The sequence below is a fragment of the Oncorhynchus gorbuscha genome, linkage group LG03, assembly GCF_021184085.1.
Source record: "Oncorhynchus gorbuscha isolate QuinsamMale2020 ecotype Even-year linkage group LG03, OgorEven_v1.0, whole genome shotgun sequence".
NCBI lineage: Eukaryota > Metazoa > Chordata > Actinopteri > Salmoniformes > Salmonidae > Oncorhynchus > Oncorhynchus gorbuscha.
In genome coordinates, this window is record NC_060175.1 from 73,845,032 (window position 1) to 73,865,718 (window position 20,687).

At 40.2% G+C, this 20,687-nt stretch overlaps 2 protein-coding genes across 15 annotated transcripts in view; one reads left to right on the forward strand and one right to left on the reverse strand.

Annotated features, from left to right (window-relative positions):
- Window positions 1-5,588, forward strand: part of ccdc30 (coiled-coil domain containing 30) — a 40,840-nt gene extending 35,252 nt beyond the window's left edge. For 5 of the 6 annotated variants that reach the window (XM_046343664.1, XM_046343663.1, XM_046343666.1 and 2 more), the window contains 3 exons: window positions 1,145-1,268; window positions 1,357-1,424; window positions 2,431-5,588. In XM_046343664.1, the coding sequence (XP_046199620.1) occupies window positions 1,145-1,268; window positions 1,357-1,424; window positions 2,431-2,650 (412 nt within the window). In that variant the 3' untranslated portion in view covers window positions 2,651-5,588. The remainder of the gene's footprint in view (window positions 1-1,144; window positions 1,269-1,356; window positions 1,425-2,430) is intronic. The other variant, XM_046343668.1, reaches the window with a different exon arrangement.
- Window positions 5,589-11,161: 5,573 nt separating this feature from the next.
- LOC124031882 (zinc finger protein 362-like) lies at window positions 11,162-16,770 on the reverse strand. 9 transcript variants are annotated; one of them, XM_046343676.1, is made up of 9 exons: window positions 16,638-16,770; window positions 15,059-15,122; window positions 14,571-14,796; window positions 14,032-14,178; window positions 13,427-13,763; window positions 12,906-13,130; window positions 12,353-12,431; window positions 11,941-12,099; window positions 11,162-11,603 (listed from the first exon to the last, which is right to left on the reverse strand). In XM_046343676.1, exons 2-9 carry the CDS (start codon window positions 15,119-15,121, stop codon window positions 11,487-11,489), a joined length of 1,353 nt encoding a protein of 450 aa, XP_046199632.1. In that variant the 5' UTR covers window position 15,122; window positions 16,638-16,770; the 3' UTR covers window positions 11,162-11,486. The 9 variants fall into 9 exon arrangements, 7 of the variants coding, with proteins under 7 accessions (XP_046199632.1, XP_046199631.1, XP_046199628.1 ...); XM_046343675.1 differs by having other exon boundaries at window positions 14,571-14,823; window positions 16,638-16,769; XM_046343672.1 differs by lacking the exon at window positions 16,638-16,770 and adding an exon at window positions 15,783-16,578.
- Window positions 16,771-20,687: the final 3,917 nt, after the last annotated feature.

Here is a 20,687-nt window from a genome sequence, read left to right on the forward strand (position 1 = left end):
GATAACACACTAGTGCAGGTAATTAAGAAATATATTAAAATGCTGGAATTAAACAGATAACTATGCAAATGAGCAAAAGCTGTGTGCATTAAGGAAATGGAAGACTATCTCTAATAAACGGCAGTTGTGTTCAGTGATTTAAGCAAATAAACTCCTGGGCTATTAATACAAGTTTTACAGTATGTAATTTTGCCGAACTGTCCCTTAAGGTACAGTGCCAGACAAAAGTTTGGACACACCTACTCATTTAAGGGTTTTTCTTTTCTTTTTATTATTTTCTACATTGTAGAATAATAGTGAAGACATACACTATGAAATAACACATGGAATCATGTAGTAGCCAAAAAAAAGAGTTAAACAAATAAAAATGTATTTTATATTTGAGATTCTTCAAAGAAGCCACCCTCTACCTTGATGACAGCGTTGTAAACTCTTGGCATTCTCTCAACCAGCTTTACCTGGAATGCTTTTGCAACTGTCTTGAAGGAGTTCCCACATATGCTGAGCACTTGTTGGATGCTTTTCCTTCACTCTGCTGTCACCAGCAAAGCACCATCACACCTCCTCTTCCTTGCTTCACGTTGGGAACTACACATGCAGAGATCATCCGTTCATCTACTCTGCATCTCACAAAGATACGGCAGTTGGAACCAAAAATCTCAAATTTGGAGATCAGACCAAAAGACAGATTTCCACTGGTCAAATGTCACTTGCTCGTGTTTCTTGGCCCAAGATCGTCTCTTCTTATTGGTGTTCTTTAGTAGTGGTTTCTTTGCAGCAATTCAAACATGAAGGCCTGATTTCACGCAGTCTCCTCTGAACAGTTGATGTATCTGTTACTTGAACTCTGAAGCATTTATTTGGGCTGCAATTTCTGAGGCTGGTAACTCTAATGAACTCATCCTCTGCAGCAGAGTTAACTCAGGGTCTTCCTTTCCTGTGGCGGTCCTCATGAGAGCCAGTTTCATCATAGCACTTGATGATTTTTGCGACTACACTTCAAGAAACTTTCAGAGTTCTTGAAATTTTCCGCATTGACTGACTTTCATGTCTTAAAGGAATGATAGACTGTCATTTCTCTTTGCTTATTTGAGCTGTTATTGCCGTACTATGGACTTGGTCTTTTACCAAATTTCTCTTTCAGGGTCAACTTTCTGGAGGTGGAGAACAGACAACTTCAGGAAAGAACTTTAAAGTTGGCCAATCAAGTCGGAACGCTAGAGCGGGCTCTGAGGAACGTCCAATCACAATCGCTCTGCAACCTAGAGGTACTAATCCCATGGTCCCTGACATTGGCACAAAAGAGCATCATGTTTTCCTCACTAATTTTTCATTTGCTCCCCCCCCTCCCCTCAGGATATCAAGAAAATGTTTCCTTCTGAAAGTCTTGCGAACGACAGCATCCTTCATAAGTCAACATTAAGGTACAAATTGCATAGATGCATACAATATATTGCATATAGTTATAGTTCAAAAATATAAGTGCAACATGCAACAATTTCATTCATTTTACGGAGTTACAGTTAATATGAGGAAGTCAGCCAATTGAAATGAATTCATTAGACCCTAATATATGGATTTCACATGACTGGGAATAAAGATATGCATCTGCGGGTCACCTTAAAAAAATGGTCCCCACAGTATCTTGTCACGTTATTTTTGTGCATTCAAATTGCCATCGATAAAATGCAATTGTGCTCGTTGTCCGTAGCTTATGCCTGCCCATACAATAACCCCACCTCCACCATGAAGCACTCTGTTCACAATGTTGACATCAGGAAACCACTCACCCCCACACGACGCCATGCACATGGTCTGCGGTTGTGAGGCCGTTTGGACGTACTACCAAATTCTCTAAAACGATGGTAGAGAAATAAACATTCAATTATCTGGCAAAAGCTGTGGTGGTCATTCCTGCAGTCAACATGCCAATTGCACGCTCCCTCAACTTGAGACATCTGTAGCATTGTGTTGTGTGACAAAAGCTGCACATTTTTGTGGCCTAATATTGTCCCCAGCACAAGGTGCCCCTGTGTAAATATCATGCTGTTTAATCTGCTTCTTGATTTGCCACCCCTGTCAGGTGGATGGATTATCTTGGAAAAGGAGAAATGTTCACTAACAGGGATGTAAACAAATGTGCGCACAACATTTGAGAGAAATAAGCTTTTTGTGCATATGGAACATTTCTGGGATCTTTTATTTCAGCTCATGAAACATGGGACCAACACTTGTGTAAAGTGTTGGGCCCATGTTTTTTATATTTTTGGTCATAAATATACTCAGGGCATACTACATGACTTGCTTGTATGTTCTTATTTGAAGCTGCTCTTCAACATTGTGACTGCTCTGGGCTTGAACAACATTTTAACTGCACTTGTAGCAAGGTCATTCATAACTTCTGGCACCATTCATCCATTGTTCTTACAGTAACCACCTGTCTGTCTGCAGTCTGACATCAGGTGCGTGTGACCCTCTGGGCATCCTCAATGCCATCTGCCGGGTGAAGGTGGGCGAGCGCGTGGAGGGCATCCAGACGTCGTCCTCCACGCCCCATTCCCAGTTGCAGTCCTTTGAACTGGGCTACCTGAACCTCACCTCCCCTGTAGCTCCCCCAGACACCAAAGACCCAGAAGAGAGTGACCAGTGACCAGAAAGTGATTTGTGTGGGGAGTGACTAGGTATGAGGAAGAGGTTAAAGGGTGGTGAGGACCCTGGTATACAAAATGACTGCTCCATTGACCACAGGAGAATCTGTCACTGTTACTCTAGTCTTGGTCTCTGCGTTACCATTCTTCCAAGTCTCTAAGGAAGCCTGGAAGCTGAGGCTACTGTTCCTTACCTTTGAGGTGTTGACCTGAGTGTTGATTTTACAAGACAATTATGTCATTGTGTACAAAATAGACAGTTGTGAGAATTTTTTATGCGATGCCTCCACTATAACGACAATTCATGGTCTTTTCTGCTTTGCCTGTGGAACACAGTTTGAATTGTGGAATTATACCACTGACTCCCTCATTTGGCTTGCAGCTGCTGCCTTATCTCCCTTGAGTTTACAGTGGGATGTTTGAAACGTGAGCTTTTGGGGGTTTGGCTGGTTAAGTCTGTGGGAGTGTGTCAATGGCAAACATTGAAAATAGTATTTTGAACAGTGACTTGTGTGATTTGAGCTTAAGTGCAACTGTTCGATTGGAAGTGGAAGTAACTAGTTCACTAAGATATGGTCTTTTTTGGATGCACTAAATGTGGATGCACTTAATTTTAAATCCTCCAAATGCTACGATGGTCTTTATATTCAGAAAATAAGGCCAAACTGAACATGGAGCCTTATGAAGGTCTGGAGGTGGTATGACTACATTTACATTGAATCAAATATGTGTCTTTGTATTCAAGGAAAAGACTGGTAACTTTTTAATTTAATTTCTACACTAATACAGTGAGGTCCAAAAGTATTTGTAAAGTGACTCATTTTGTTGTTTTGGCTCTGTACTCCGGCACTTTGGATTTGAAATGGTACAATGACTATGGTTCAAGTGCAGACTCTCAGCTTTAATTGTATGGTATCTTCATCCATATCAAGTGAATCGTTTAGAAACCACAGTACTTGTTGTAAATAGTCCCCCTATTTTACGGAACCAAAAGTATTTGGAGAAATTCACTTGTGTGTATTAATAGTCAAAAGTTTAGTATTTGGTCCCATATTCCTAGCACGCAATGACTACATCAAGCTTGTGACTCTACAAACTTGTTGAATGCATTTTGCAGTTTGTTTTGATTGTGTTTCAGAAATGTTTGTGCCTAATAGAAATTCATGGTAAATAATGTATTGGTTCATTTTGGATGAACTTTTATTGTAAATAAGAATATAATATGTTTCTAAATACTTTTACATTCATGTGGATGCGACCATGATTACGGATAATAATTTAATGAATTGTGAATAATGATGAGTGAGAAGGTTACAGGCATAAATATCATAAGTACATTTTACCTAAAACGTTTGGTTCCCTAGAATCATGGGACTATGTACAAAAAGTGCTGTAATTTCTAAACGTTTCACCCAATATGGATGAAAATACCCTCAAATGCAAAGTGCTGGAGTACAGAGGCAAAACAACAAAACATTTGTCACTGTCCAAATACTTTTGGACCTTACTGCATGTGTCTGACCTCAATGTACCATAGTAACAATTAAATGACAGTGGTGTGAAAGAGCCGTTTGAAATTATCACTTTTTATTTAGAATATGCTCGAGTTGGTTTACATTCTGAGGAATGTGGCAGTGAAACGGTAGCTGTAGGATTGAACTTAAATCCATTGTTGGCATTTTATTTTCTATGAAAAACTCATGCCTTTTGGGATTTTAATATGTTTTAGGATGTTTTCTGAGATTAATTCTTAACGTGGTTCAAGGCGTATCTGTTAAGTTTACAAACGTGTTTTCTATCGAGTGGACCAATGGTGTTACGAGGGCGAGAATGTTACATACAACTGGATGTGTTGTAATGAGGCAGAAACAGTATGTGTGTGTAGCCTAATGCTAAGAAGCAGATTGTTGGCTTTCAAATAGCCATTATTAGCAATCTTAATATTATCACTCAAACCACTACAAACCTGTACTCTGGTGTAGACTATACTATACCTCTGTTCATTATGTTCTTAACTAAAATGCGTTTTAATGTGGCGAACAATACCGTTTGTTGTCTCTTATGTAAGAGATTCTGGCGCAGCATCTCAGTGCTAGAGGCGTCACTACAGACCCTGGTTCGATCCCGGGCTGTATCATAACCGGCCGTGATCGGGAGTCCCATAAGGCGGCGTTCAATTGGCCCAGCGTCATCCGGGTTAGGCCATCATTGTAAAATAAGAATTTGTCCTTAACTGACTTGCCTAGTTAAATAAAGGTTAAACATTTTAAGAAAGATAGCAAGTTTTACAATAGTTTGTTTTGCTTTGAATGGGATCCACTTGCATGCCCATTTAGAGGTCAGTGTTTTTAGGTACTTTATCATTTTAAAAAAATTAAAAAGCTGCTTATTTTTTATGTAACTTTTGTGGGAGTGACATTAATCCCTTGTCGAGGTTAGGGCCTGCTTGGTAGTCTTGGAAAATACCATATTCACAGTATACACATCATTTGATCATCTGTTACAGTAATGCATTTATTTTTCACTATAGATTTTTAAGTTTGTGTAGTATGACTCTTGGGTGTTTTAACCACAAAGCGATTTTAATTTAGCAATGTTTTATAAACATGGAATTTTAACCTTTTTATTTAGCCACTGACAACTTACAATCATTCACTGTAGCAGTTAGAGATTAATTCAGCAAGGAATGTACATTAAATAATATGGTATGGTATGCTTTGTAATCCTCCATTTTGTCTTCAAGGTGCCTGTAATGATAAAGTGTAATGCTCTGTCCTGCTGCTAAACTGAGAGGGAATATCAATCTACAAATAATGCTTGCTATTAACAGTCATATTCATTAGAGTAATTAACATTAACTTTTAGGTACTAATGTAAATGTGATTTTTTTAAATAAAGATAATAAACATGTATTTTCATAAATAAAGGTAATTCAATCTTCCCATGTGTATTTGATTCATTTGTTTAGTTTAAGCGCACCTGGGGTGTATTCATTAGTGCCAAACAGAAGCAAAGATTTGGGCAATTGAAAATGTTCAGGTTAGTCCCTCCCTGTTTTGACTGTTTGCTTCTATCTGGTTCCTAATGAATAAACTCCAGGTCATATCTTGGAACAGAAGGTCAAACAATCATGTTGTTGATGATAAATGTTGCAATATTGAATGGTGAATACAATATTCAACCCATGTTTTGAATACAATATTCAGTGTGGCTGCAAACTGTTGTTTGGTTTTAAATTATTCATCAAAGTTATGCAGTAAAAAAAAATTGTTTAACTGTCTGTTTATTAAACAAGGTAAAGATAAAGTTTTTTTAAAACATTGATATTAGTTTTACTTCTCAGTCTTGTGCATATTAAGTTGTCTAAACTTTATATGAAATCACAAAGAAAGAGGTGTAATAAATCTACACATCTTTTCATAGAGAATATGGGTTAACAGTTCATTAATATACAGATTACAGTTTGGATATTCCATGCGGAAAAATAAAAATGTTTACTAGACTGAATACTGAAGAACACAATACAGAATATGGAAATAAAATGGTTGTTCAATGATAAAATAGTTAAGGCTTATACGTAAACTGAAAACATTCATATTAATAACAAATGATCAATATTCGGATAGACTAAAATCATTACAATAAGTTCATACATAAACATACCTGTACAAAACTCTAACCCAAAACAACAGTTTATGAAAATGGTACTAGAATGAGGATCATTACAATACAGCAACATGTACATTTCCCTATAGTTTTTCTCAGAAGAGACTAAAATTGAAGAGGCAGGGTCTGTTGGCATAAATGTTTGTTTCCAGGCCAGTGGCTTGAATTATATTTTTTTATATTTTTTTTACATACTATAAATGTATTTAACAATATTCTCAGCTCCATCTCAAATAAACATCTAACCTTAGCACCTTTTCTTAAGCAACTTGGAAGAATACAAGCTACTAGTACCATCCTGAGCAACCAGAAGGTAAAATTACAGTAAAAATACAACAAACAATACTGTGTATACCATGATGAAACACTTGCAGTAACACTGCCAGTTCATATGAAGTTATATATGGTATGAACCTTTGAACAAATTCATACTGACTATACTTTACAGTAATTAATTGTAAACCTGTTGAAAAATCAAGATGAATCTATCCTGAATGTAGTGGGCTTAGGGGTTAATATTGGTTCACTTTTTGGTCCACTTTCAAATACTATTGTGTCCTGTTAGCTTTAAGTTGACTTGATAAGATTTTGAATGTGACACAAGTGAGATTATAACAAACTAGAAGTCAACATAAATACCAAAATACTTAACCTCCAATAAATGTAAGCTCGCTATATATTTCTCTATAATTGGAGTAGAAATGTTCTACTCAAGTAACATAGACCTAACAACATTACCAACGTGGCAACACTTAACTTGATGCCCCCCTGTCAAGGCCTGCCTGACTCGGTCACAATCATGAGAGCCATCATCAGCTGTTGTGACTTATTACAGAACTATAGTGACAAAAGCATTACTCTCTGTTATTAGCACCCTAGCTAACAGGTGCTTGTATTAGGAGAACCATTGGAAGTTACTTGACAAACGCTGGCATGACTGTAAATGACAGTTGTAATACTCATCGCGATAGTTTTGCGTATGCCTATCGAGGGCCGTGCCAAGCAATACCGTAAAGCTGGCACACTAGCTAATGTTAGCTTGCTTTCCTAATGAATCTTGACTTGGCTCACATAGGTGCAAAGCTACCATCTGTGCTACCTGGCCGCAAGGAAAACCGGTGGGTGAAATGTTCTGTTGATTTGAACAGTTCAGTTGATTGAATTAGTGTCTGGTCATTAGAACCCATATGATCTTGATTCGATTAACCACAAACAATGATTGAAATGATCTGGACAAAACAAACATTCCTTCCTTTTTTACATTTTGGTGCACTTTAGTTTGTTTCATCATTCCTCTGAGAGAAACAACCTGACAAACTAATGGTCCACATTGTTCCAATTGGTTTCTGCTTAAATGGCACTTTTATAGTTTGACCCTGTATACTTGCATTGAACAAAAATATAACAACAAAAAAACAGACTTTCGATTAGACACAGTCAATACTCTTAGCTGCCTCAAGCAATGCTTTTGCATTTCCATTGGAAAAGATGGAAACATTTGGAGTCAAAACCACAAAGCCTGAAAGTGCTTTAAAGGGACAATCCGCAGTTGAAACAATAACAAAATGTTTTCCCCGCCACTGTTTCGGTAAAAAGTTGAGGGATGGGGCTGGAGAAATGTAACAACTCTCAAATTCATAGACCGGGCTATAGATGCAACGACTGACCACCCATGATATCTAAAGGATAGTTTTAACCATTGTTTTACAGTGTTCGTTTACATTGACCTTGTTTACAAACATTGGTGTAAAACAAGCTTATATTTTGGGTTCTGATGCGGTATGAAAGTTGACCTAAACTCATGAAGCATTTCTAAGTTATATTCTTCAAGAATCAATGGGGACATAGAATACCTTTATACGTCCAGGAATGTATGTAGCAACTGCATATTGACCCTTTAAGGTGCTCTTTGGATGTCACCAGAACACACCCAGATTTTTTCAAATCGATTTATTTTCCGTATAAGGGCAAATATTGTCTGGCACATTTTGGAAATCCATTTAATGGAATATATACAGTACCAGTCAAATGTTTGGACACAGCTACTCATTCAAGGGGTTTTCTTTATTTTTACTATTTTCTACATTGTAGAATACTAGTGAAGACATCAAAACTATGAAATAACACATGGAATCATGTAACCAAAAATGATGAAACTGGTTATCATGAGGACCGCCACAGGAAAGGAAGACCTAGAGTTACCTCTGCTGCAGAGGATAAGTTCATTAGAGTAGCAGCACCTCAGCCAGGAGTGTTCAAAGCTGTCATCAAGGCAAAGGGTGGCTACTTAGAAGAATCTAAAATATATGTTGATTTGTTTAAAACGTTTTTCGTTACTACATGTTTCCATATGTGTTATTTCATAGTTTTGATGTCTTCACTATTATTCTACAATGTAGAAAATAGTAAAAATAAAGAAAAAAGAATGCTGAGTAAGTGTGTCTAAACTTTTGACTGGTACTATATATCACTGTTTGCAAAACGCCTTTGTAAGTGCTCAGTTTTATTCGACGCGAGACATTATCCGACATTTGTTTCCATTGACATAAACATTTGCAAAGAATGTGTTTGTTTTCATTTAACTGACCCAATCTGTGTCAAAATAGAACAAGGGGTTTGGAAATTAATGTCAGGTGTCATGTGAATGCATACAGTGTTTTCAGAAAGTATTCAGACCCCTTGACTTTTTCCACATTTTGTTACGTTACAGCCTTATTCTAAAATTGATTAAATTGTTTTTTCCCCTCACCAATCTACACACAATACCCCATAAATACCCAATTTTTAGACATTTTTGCAAAAAAAACAGAAATATCACATTTACATAAGTATTCAGACCCTTTACTCAGTACTTTGTTTAAGCACCTTTGGCAGCGATTACAGCATCAAGTCTTCTTGGGTATGACGCTACAAGCTTGGCACACCTGTATTTGGGGAGTTTCTCCCATTCTTCTTTACAGATCCTCTCAAGCTCTGTCAGGTTGGATGGGGAGCGTTTCTGCACAGATATTATCAGGTCAAGAGATGTTCGATCGGGTTCAAGTCCGGGCTTTGGATGGGCCACTCAAGGACATTGAGACTTGTCCTGCGTTGTCTTGGCTGTGTGCCTAGGGTCATTCTCCTGTTGGAAGGTGAACCTTCGGCCAAGTCTGAGGTTCTGAGCGCTCTGGTGCAGGTTTTCATCCGGGATCTCTCTATACTTTGCTCCGTTCATCTTTGCCTAGATTCTGACTAATCTCCCAGTCCCTGCCGCTGAAAAACATCCCCACAGCATGATGCTGCCACCACCACGCTTCACCGTAGTGATGGTGCCAGGTTTCCTCCAGATGTGACGCTTGGCTTTCAGGACAAAGAGTCCAATCTTGGTTTTATCAGACCAGAGAATATTGTTTCTCATGGTTTGAGAATCTTTAGGTGCCTTTTGGCAAACTCCAAGCAGGCCGTCGTGTGCCTTTTACTGAGGAGTGGCTTCCGTCTGGCCATTCTACCATAAATTACTTTGAGTAATATATTCAACAACTTACAAAAAATTGAAGCTGAAATTGGGACTTTATTTTAGGAATAAGGCCTGTTTTTCTTTTGAAGCCAGAAGGAGGCTAGTATCAGCTACATTTATGCCTTTACTAGACTATGGGGATATTGTCACGACTTCGGCTGAGGTCGGCTCCTCTCCTTGTTCGGGCGGCGGTCGACGCCACCGGCTTTCTCGTCATCACCGATCCATGTTTCCTTTTTCCTTTTGTTTTGTCTTGATTACGCACACCTGATTTCTACTCCCTTATAATGTTCCTTATTTACCCTCTCGTCTACCTTTCTGTTTTGTCCGTGATTGTTTTGTGTTACCGTGTGTGTTGGAGGGTTTCTCTAGACTTTATGTTTCCTTGTTGGAGATATTCCGGTTTTTAATATTTTGAGTAAAGACTTTTGTGTTTTCTCAAACCTGTGTCTTGCGCCTGACTCAGACAACGGACCCAGCATTTTATCACAGATATTTTATATATGAATGCTTCCGCTCAGTGTTTGAGATCAATTGACACTCTTTACCATGGTACTTTGAGATTTATTTTAAACTGCAAAACCCTTACGCACCACTGCACTTTGTATACCAGGGTTGGCTGGCCTTCTCTAGTCACTCGTATCTCAGTCACTGGTATACTTTTATTTACAAAGCCATTTTGGGTTTATTACCTTTTTATTTTGATATTTTTATTGTTCATAAATGTGGTGGGTACTCTCTTCGTTCGCTGGACGTTATCCTGCTAACTGTTCCAAATGTCCGAACTGAATTTGGTAAACGGGCTTTTATATACTCTGCTTTATATACTCTGCGCCATCGTCTTGGAACACCTTACAAAATACTTTTAAACTGGAAGAACTTGTCCCGATTGGTGTTTTTAAATCACTGATGAAGGATTTTGAGGCTGATTCCCTGACCTGTCAATGTTTTTAATTTGCTGTTTTATACTCTTGTGAATTAAATGGTTTTTACTAGATTACTTGTAGTTTTTCATGTTGTCTGTCTGTCAATTTTTTTTGTAATGACTTGGTGCTGCCTATCTTGGCCAGGGCGCTCTTCAAAACTAGATTTTAATCTCAATGAGCCCTTCCTGGTTAAATAAAGGTTAAATAAAATAAATAAAAAGAGTAAAAGGTTTGAATACTTATGTAAATGGGCGGCAGCGTAGCCTAGTGGTTAGAGCGTTGGACTAGGAACCGGAAGTTTGTGAGTTCAAACCCCCGAGCTGACAAGGTACAAATCTGTCGTTCTGCCCCTGAACAGGCAGTTAACCCACTGTTCCCAGGCCGTCATTGAAAATAAGAATATGTTCTTAACTGACTTGCCTGGTTAAATAAAGGTAAAATAAAAATTTAAAAAAAAAAGCTATTTCTGTTTTTTATTTTATTTAAATTTGCTACAAATTCAAAAAACCTGTATTAAATTTGTCATTATGTGGTATTGTGTGTAGATTGCTGAGGATTTCTATTAAAAATCCATTTTAGAATAAGGCTGTAACGTAACAAAATGTGGAAAAAGTCAAGGGGTCTGAATACTTTCCAAAGGCACTGTATGTAGGCCTTGTGTTGATGACCTTATATGCAGGGTTCCTAAACTACAGCCTTACATAGAAAATGAATACAACAACATACAGTACTGCTGTGTGGGTGGAGAGCTCAGATGAGGGAGATGCGTATTGGGATACTGGGGGACTCTGTCCTCTGGGGGGACTGGTGGCTCACTAGGTGCTCAACCACTGTATGTTTGGACATGTGCTTCATAAGGTAGGTTTCCTGCAAAGACACAAAATGGACAACTGAAATTCTGTTGGTTTCCCCACACAAATGCCTAAACACAGGAATAGGTTGGCAACCCTGGTCCCAACATTCAGTAATCGCCTGCAGGTTTTTATAAAAGTCAGTAGGCAACTGATTCTGTAAATCACAATCTTTGACCCCTCTTTCTTTCTTCATGTGGTGAGCTTAATTCATGCTTAGTTATGTTGTGGTTTTATGTGCGGCTTCTGCAAATGTTTACAGACAATATAACTGAACAGGACTATAGCAATTTATTGGATTTGCTTACACTACTACTAACACCTAATACTGAACAGAGGGATAGGATACTCACTGAGGTGTATGCCCGGCCACACATACTGCAGCAGTAGGCCTTAGCGTTTTTGATGGCGTGCGTCGACAGGTGGATCTGTAACGATGCTGAATCTGAGTAGGCACGGTAGCAGTTGGGACATTTGTACGGCTTGTCCTTGTTGTGCTGCCTCTGGTGAGACTACATAAAGAGAGAGAGCGAGAGGAGGGGAGGGGGTGGGCAGAGCGAGAGAGAAATAGAAGAGATAAGCACAACTCAGTCACTCATTAGAGGATAACTATCATTCAGAGCATCCCAGGAAAGTAATTATTGTATGGTTGAGTAGACCATATTTTTCTCTCATGGAATCTTATACCTTCACTTCTGCAGTATGCCATTTAGGGCTACATTCAATTAGAATTGTACATTGTACCTGCTGTGATGTAATACTGACCTGTAGGTTAGAGAGCTGGGTAAAGGCCTTTTCACATCCAGGGGCCGCGCATTTATAGGGTCTGTCACCAGTGTGGATTCTAAGACGCATGCAGAGGAAAATAGATGCATGTTGGAGAGAGAATGGACTGATATATTATGTTTTATTTAGCAATTATGACAGGACATATAATGTAATGACAATGTAAAATAATATGGTGTAAAAAATATATATAAAGAGTTATAAAACAATGGCATAATCATACATTTCTCAGTGCTGCCCAATGTCAGGGTCACTGATGCAAATCAAATGTTATTTGTCACATGTGCCAAATACAACAGGTACCAATACAACCTTACGATGAAATGCTTACTTACAAGCCCTTATCCAACAATGCAGTTCAAGGCTACTGTACATTCCAGCAATACATGGAGTGTTCCTGTTTAAAACATGTTTTTAATTCATGTTGTCATTGCCATTGTGAAGCCACAAACACATTTTAATATGGTGTGGATTTTGGTGGATTACTTTTTTTCCTATTCCTTCCTATTCCATGAAGGTGAACTCAAATGACCTGGTGTGCTGCTGCAGGTGCGAGAGCTGACGGAAGGAGTTCTCGCAGTAGGAGCAGTGGTAAGGCTTGATGCCCAGGTGAATGCGGAGGTGCTGGGCCAGGTAGGACGCGTTGGCAAAGGACTTGGAGCAGTGGGGACACTTGTGGGGTTTGGCCTCCGTGTGGGACTTGGAGTGGATCTGCATCTCCGACTTGGACAAGAAGGTAAGCGGACACACTTTGCATCTGAGTGGAGGGATACATACAAATGGGACTGAGTCGTATCATATGTCATGGATGAATGTTGTGTTATGAATGATACTGCAACACTCAAAAAGGTGCCATGACCAATCTTTGAGGGTGTTATGAATGTCTTATGTATAACACTGTGTTACCAATAACACCGTTACCGATATGTGCATGTGACTCAAATTTCTCCAGGTCTACAACCACTGAAATTGGTACTTATTGAAGAAATAAGAATTATTATGTACACTTGAAACTAAGCTAAATTGAATCCGTTTTACAAACATTGCCCATACCTGTACGTTTTGCCCTCTTTGGCAGGGAAGGTGATGCAGCCCTGGTCTGCGCCAGAGGCCATGATGGGGTAGGGCACCACCAGAAGAGGCCCTCCGCTCTCAGCTTTGATCTTCTTCCTGCCGCGGGGTGTCTTGGGTGGAGGGCCGAGGAGTCCGGCCAGGCCCCCGTTCTTCATCTGCTCCATGCCAGGCCCACTGGCCAGTCCGGAGATGATGTTGACCGATGGGGCCCCTCCCAGTCGGTTCTGGCTGCTGGAGGTGGGTGTGGTGGGCGTGAGGGCCTCGGAAGTGCTGTGGCCGTCCGGCCGGGCCAGACCTGTGTATGGGCACATGAAGACTTACAAATGATAAGCCATGCAAAAGGTTAGCGAGTTAGCTTGCTGAGAGACTGAGCTTTGACACAAACTAATTAGGGAAGGTGTCAGAACTTCAAAGGCACACTGAAATGTAAGTCGCTCTGGATAAGAGCGTCTGCTAAATGACTTAAATGTAAATGTAAATGTAAATGCATTTGGCTCTTGTCTAACCCTTGTGAACTACACAGCTTTTGAATGTTTTCATTGACGATTGTATGTTTCCAATGAGAAAGGTGGTGTGGTTATTACCTGACCGATGGTTGACTCTAGAGGGCTGCTCTACGATCTGTCGCATGTGCCACTCATCCCACAGTCCTTTGGCCTTCACTGCTGACTTGTCATCCATATTCACGTCTGCATCATCGACATTGAAGGTAATAAAGTTAACTGATCTAACTGAGGGACAAATGAGAAAATCACTTTATAAATAGCACCAATTTATACTCAACATGCCTCCTGAGATCTTACAACGCTCCATAATACAACGGGGATGATTAAAAATGTCTACATCTATGGCTGCATTTAAGCTACATTTTTGACTTACTTTCAATCCTCTGCACCGATATGAAAGAACTACACTGGTAGGCATCCACCATATGACTTTCATCTGTGCTTTCCTAATCAATGCAGATGACGGAGAGGAGATGCGAAGGGGAAGGCACTTCAGACTATTGAGATTGAGACCATTGAACAGAATATTGGTCTTTAAGTATGACCAGAGCCAGGTGGTGTCTCCAGTGAGCACGCCAGTGTGGTGAGCAGACAGCAAACACTGTTACAGTACCTACCTGGCACAGAGCTGGAGGCTGGGCGGGCGTGCAGGGCGATGTCGGGCTGCTGGACCAAGCCCTGAGGGTGGTGCTGCCCCTGCTGGTGCTTGGGCATGGGCATGCCATGCTGCTGCTGCCCCCCGTCTGAGGGGGAGGAAGCCACCAGCAGGGTTTGCTGGGAGGGGGCTGAGTTGGGTGGCAGGTGCAGGGGTCGGATCTTCTCAGCCATCAGCTGCTCCTTGATCTTGTTGATGAGCACCAGGTTATCCAGCTGAAAGGGTTAACCGGTCATGTTCAACAGAAAACAGCTCCATTGTATCAACCATCAATCTAAAGATGATCCCATTGTAGTCATACTTTTGTTTCCGTTTAATACCTTAGTTGTTAACCTCTTCTGATGGGCATTTACCTAGATTTAAATACTTCTAACTGAGAAAATAATGAGCTGAGTATGCATAACCATGTCAGCCTAGATGGAAGGACATAAAACATTAAGATGTCCTTACCTGGCCAGGCATGGAGGGAGGCGGAGGCCAGAAGTAGGGGTTGTTGAACCGAGGCTCAGCCATCCTGCGATAGAAACGCACGTTTTATTGCGGTATTTTATAATTTTCCAAATACCATTATCTACAAAGCATTATCCCATGTATTTAGAGGTTAATAAAACGTATTAGATTACAACTACGAATAAAATGGACAGGTATACTGATGTTTCATGTGACTGTTTTGTTTTTGAGCATCCCTCCTATTTTCCTTTGCACAGAGCAGAAGTAGTAGAGTGGGGGAAAGTACAATAGCCTTAATGGGAGGCAGACTCAGGTCTCTACCTCTCAAGACAAAGAGACCAGTTTTGTACCATATGGTTTATGAAATTAGATTGTGACTGTGTGAATAGGGCTGTTATCATGAGTTTATTACCTAATAACTTAGATTATTATATTCTTTCTACTATATTACATGAATACTTAGAAAAAATATATAATATGCCAATAATGAAGTATTTATACAATAGAGTAACTTTGTCGCATTCGGATTTGGTTAATTAACAGAACAAATAGCACAATTCACAGTCACAATAATAAATGTTCATAGTTATTGTATAAAAACCTAGTATGTTCAGCTCAAACTGCAGTCAATCACAGGCCTCAAAAGACATTACAAGAATGCAATCAAACATCCAAACTTTCACTGAATACGGTCACACCTGTCAGTCATTTTCGATAGGCCTACCTTGAATATTCTTTATCCCATTCCCAAAGGTTTATGCCAGAGGTTTTATGCCTAGACAGTTTAGCACACATTGTTGGTCTACGGAAATCAGAATAGGCTCAATGTCAACGTTTTATTCTTTACAAAATATATTTCCTGTAAAATATTAGTTACGTCCCCTTCCAGTTATAATTCATTTAGGCAGCATTTCATGTTTCCCTTGGTAGTCTAGACTTTTGAGAGCACGTGTGCCCCTCGACAGCTCTGAAATTCTGTCACATTTGGCGATGCGACAATCCGATACGATGCCACACAGAAACAATCTCAGACACATTTATTAAAACATTTTCAGACAAAAGAGAAACAAAAATGGCAGCCTGACTTATTTTTATAAGGCGGGACGCCATATTCTGCAGACCCCAAAATTAGGAGCATCTCATTTTCTCCTAAAAGGAGGCCGCTTAACACAAATGTGTATTTATGTCAAAAACATGAATCAATGTTTACGACGAATTGCAGGTTTGAATAGCCCGGCCTCCCCACCTCTTAAAAAACGGGACACTTCCTAAACAGACCATGCCCTGCAAATAGCACGCAAATAGGTAAGATGCTCGAGCTTTGAGCTTAAATGCTTTTATAAAACATCATCAATGCGTAAAGGTCACAATGTAACAACCGCACGCTGACAGAAAGATATTCTAAAAGACGTTATGCCAATCTTTTCCAAAATGCGTTCACTTTGGTATTTTTTACATTCCAACTTTTTAACGAATCGAGGGGCATAAAATTATATTATCTGCATAATGCATACATTTGGGGTTTATCAACTTCCAGAAATGCACATTTACAAACAAATTCCATGAATTGCACACAGACCTGATGTCCCGATTGCAGATTTTGTCTTGCTTTATTATTAAAGATTGGTATTCTTTCTGCCTGCCTCCAATTGGTTCAGCGCTTCCGGGTCGCTTTGTTCGCTTCTGGGTGCTGCTTCACACTGTACGTAGCTGCTGTTGCCAAGCTGTCCGAAGGCTGGACATTTTTAAAAGTAGGCTAATCTGAATCCAACTGCAGTGGTTTTATTTTAACTTGGTTATAATGCGAAACGACGTACAAAGCATTGATCTAATGTCCATCAGGTGTCAATGGCAAACATTACTCAAAAAGAGCATTTTTCGATACACGACTTCTTGATCTTATCACACGCCCAAAACTTGTTACATTGGCACCTGATTTTTTCCCTACTAGTAATGGTAGCCAAGTGACTTTAGTTTATTATGGAATTGTTTCATAATTAATGTTAGAGAGCATACCGTCCAAGGGCAGTGGATATAGCATTCCTGGGATACTACAATAATGATTTAGTCAAGTATTTCACCACAATACACAAGGAGACCCGCAATGTTGCTGTTTGCTACACTGGTGTCAGAAGTGGGATGGGATGGCATAGCAAACGGGGCAACTGCCCCTGCCGGTCTCGAACCTATGTCTCCTAACCAAGGTTTTTATAGTAAATGAATACTGAAACAAAAACTTGTCAGGAAAAAAAAATGTCAATTTAAATAAAATAATTAACAAACCTGTTTGAAACACGAAAACTATTCTGCAACTATTAGCTTTGACACAAACTAACTAAAAAAAATGATGTATTATGTTTATTTTTTCTTTAAGCTGCAATATGTAACTTTTTGGGCGACCTGCAATGTTGCTGTTCGCTACACTGGTGTCAGAAGTGTGATGGCATAGTATAATGCTTGTTTTGTCGCATATACTGAAATTAGGCGCACTCTTTTAATTTGAGCAACCAGGAAATGGTGGATCAATTTCTGCATAATGCATATTTACCTTTTTTTAACCCCTTTTTCTCCCCAATTTAGTGGTATCCAATTAGTAGTTACAGTCTTGTCTCATCACTGCTACAACCGTACGGACTCGGGAGAGGCGAAGGTCGAGAGCCGCGCGTCCCCCGAAACACAACCCAACCAAGCCACACTGGTTCTTGACACAATGCCCACTTAACCCGGAAGCCAACCACACCAATGTGTCAGAGCAAACACCGTACACCTGGTGACCTTGTCAGCGTGCACTGCGCCCGGCCCACCACAGGAGTCACTAGTGCAAGATGGGACAAGGACAACCCTGCCGGCCAAACCCTCCCCTAACCCAAATGACGCTGGGCCAATTGTGGGCTGACCCATGTGTCTACCTGTCGCGGGCTGGCTGCGACAGAGCCTGGACTCGAACCCAGAATCTCTAGTGGCACAGCTAGCATCTTTAACTTTAACCAAAAATCAAATTGGGTTTTCAAGCTTTTGGGAGGTTTTCAAGCTACTGAATCTGGCAGGTAAATGCATCCAGGAGATGGCAACGTTTCAAATACGCCTAGCTTGTGTATCGCTAGCTATCACAAGCTAACAGGGATTTTTTAAAGTATTTATTTAACTAGGCAAGTCAGTTAAAAACAAATTCTTATTTACAATGACGGCCAAACCCTAACCCGGAAAACGCTGGGCCAATTGTGCGCCGCCCTATGGAACTCCCAATCACGGCCGGTTGTGATACAGCCTGGAATCGAACCAGAGTCTGTAGTGACGCCTCTAGCACTGAGATGCAATGATGCAGTGCCTTAGACCGCTGTGCCACTCAGGAGCCAACTTGATTATTTTTGTACTACTAAAGTTTAAAAGCATTGGATTGGTGTAAACATATTTTTTATCATCAGTCTGCACTATTCTTTTTAAATCCAAGTCACATTGAGATTGACTTTATAATTTACAGAGCTGCTGCGGATCTGACTTTTACTGGACCTCTCTTCCCGACAGCTAATGGTCAAAGAGGGCTTGCGCATGTGCGGGACACTCTACGTAGAATTTTTTACGTACAGTTGATGTCGGAAGTTTACATACACTTACGTTGGAGTCATTAAAACTCGTTTTAACAAACTATAGTTTTGGCAAGTCGGTTAGGACATCTACTTTGTGCATGACACTAGTCATTTTTCCAACAATTGTTTACAAACAGAATATTTCACTTATAATTTCCTGTATCACAATTCCAGTGGGTCAGAAGTTTACATAGACTAAATCGACTGTGCCTTTAAACAGCTTGGAATATTCCAGAAAATTATGTCATGGCTTTAGGTGCTTCAGACAGGCTAATTGACATAATTTGAGTCAATTGGAGGTGTACCTGTGGATGTATTTCAAGGCCCACCTTCAAACTCAGTGCCTATTTGCTTGACATCATGGGAAAATCATAAGAAATCAGCCAAGACCTCAGAAAAAAAAGTGTAGACCTCCACAACTATGGTTCATACTTGGGAGCAATTTCCAAACGCCTGAAGGTACCACGTTCATCTGTACAAACAATAGTATGCAAGTATAAACACCATGGGACCACGCAACCATCATAGCGCTCAGGAAGGAGACACATTCTGTCTCCTAGAGATGACCGCACTTTAGTGCCGAAAAGTGAAAATCAATCCCAGAACAACAGCAAAGGACCTTGTGAAGATGCTGGAGGAAACCGGTACAAAAGTATCTATATCCACAGTAAAACAAGTCCTATATCGACATAACCTGAAAGGCCACTCAGCAAGGAAGAAGCCACTGCTCTTAAACCGCCATAAAAAAGTGAGACTACGGTTTGCAACTGCACATGGGGACAAAAATTTTACTTTTTGGAGAAATGTCCTCTGGTCTGAGGAAATAAAAATAAAACTGTTTGGCCATAATGACCATCGTTATGTTTGGAGGAAAAGGGGGGGATTCTTGCAAGCCGAAGAACACCATCCCAACCGTGAAGCACAGGGGTGGCAGCATCATGTTGTGGGGGTGCTTTCCTGCAGGAGGGACTGGTGCACTTCACAAAATAGATGACATCATGAGGCAGTAAAATTATGTGGATATATTGAAGCAACATCTCAAGACATCAGTCAGGAAGTTAAAGCTTGGTCGCAAATGGGTCTTCCAAATGGACAATGACCCCAAGCATATTTCCAAAGTTGTGGCAAAATGGCTTAAGGACAACAAAGTCAAGGTATTGGAGTGACCATCACAAAGACCTGACCTCAATCCTATAGAACATTTGTGGGCAGACCTGAAAAAGTGTGTGCAAGCAAGGAGGCCTGCAAACCTGACTCAGTTACACCAGCTCTGTCAGGAGGAATGGGCCAAAATTCAACCAACTTATTGTGGGAAGCTTGTGCAAGGCTACCTGAAATGTTTAACCCAAGTTAAGCAATTAAAGGCAATGCTACCGAATACTAATTGAGTGTATGTAAACTTCGACCCACTAGGAATGTGATGACGGAAACAAAAGCTGAAAAAAAGCATTCGTTGTCACGCCTTGGTCATTGTATTTTGTGTTTTTGTTATATGTTTGGGTAGGCCAGGGTGTGACATGGGTTTATATGTTGTGTTTCGTATTGGGGTTTGTATTATTTGTGATCGCGGCTGATTAGGAGTGTGGTATAGGCTTGGCTGCCTGAGGCGATTCTCAATTAGAGTCAGCTGCTTATCGTTGTCTCTGATTGGGAACCGTATTTAGGGAGCCATAGTTTCGCTTTGTATTTCGTGGGTGTTTGTTCCTGTCTCTTTGTTGTAGTCACCAGATAGGCTGTAATTAGTTTCACGTTCCGTTCTGTTGTTTTTGTATTTAGTATTTCAGTTATTTTATGTACCGCGATTCAGTTTCATTAAAGTCATGAGTAACCTACACGCTGCATTTCGGTCCGACTCTTTTCTTTCAACAGACGAATGCCGTTACAGAAACACCCACCTCTCACGGACCGAGCAGCGTGTAACTGGCAACGACGTAGATAACTGGCAGGATCTAAAGGAGGACGTTATGGACGGTAGAGGCATGGAGTATACGACGTGGGAAGAAATCGACAGGTGGGCGGCCGACCCAGAGAGAGTGCAGGCG

Coding starts and splice junctions, on each gene's coding strand:
- LOC124031882 (XM_046343670.1), bottom strand. CDS start 15,853: ATGTGTGCTAAACTGTCTAGGCATAAAACCTCTGGCATAAACCTTTGG. Junction 12,432..12,905: donor CACCTGCAGCAGCACACCAG/GTCATTTGAGTT, acceptor CATGCGTCTTAG/AATCCACACTGGTGACAGAC. Junction 11,604..11,940: donor GTGGCCGGGCATACACCTCA/GTGAGTATCCTA, acceptor GTGTCTTTGCAG/GAAACCTACCTTATGAAGCA.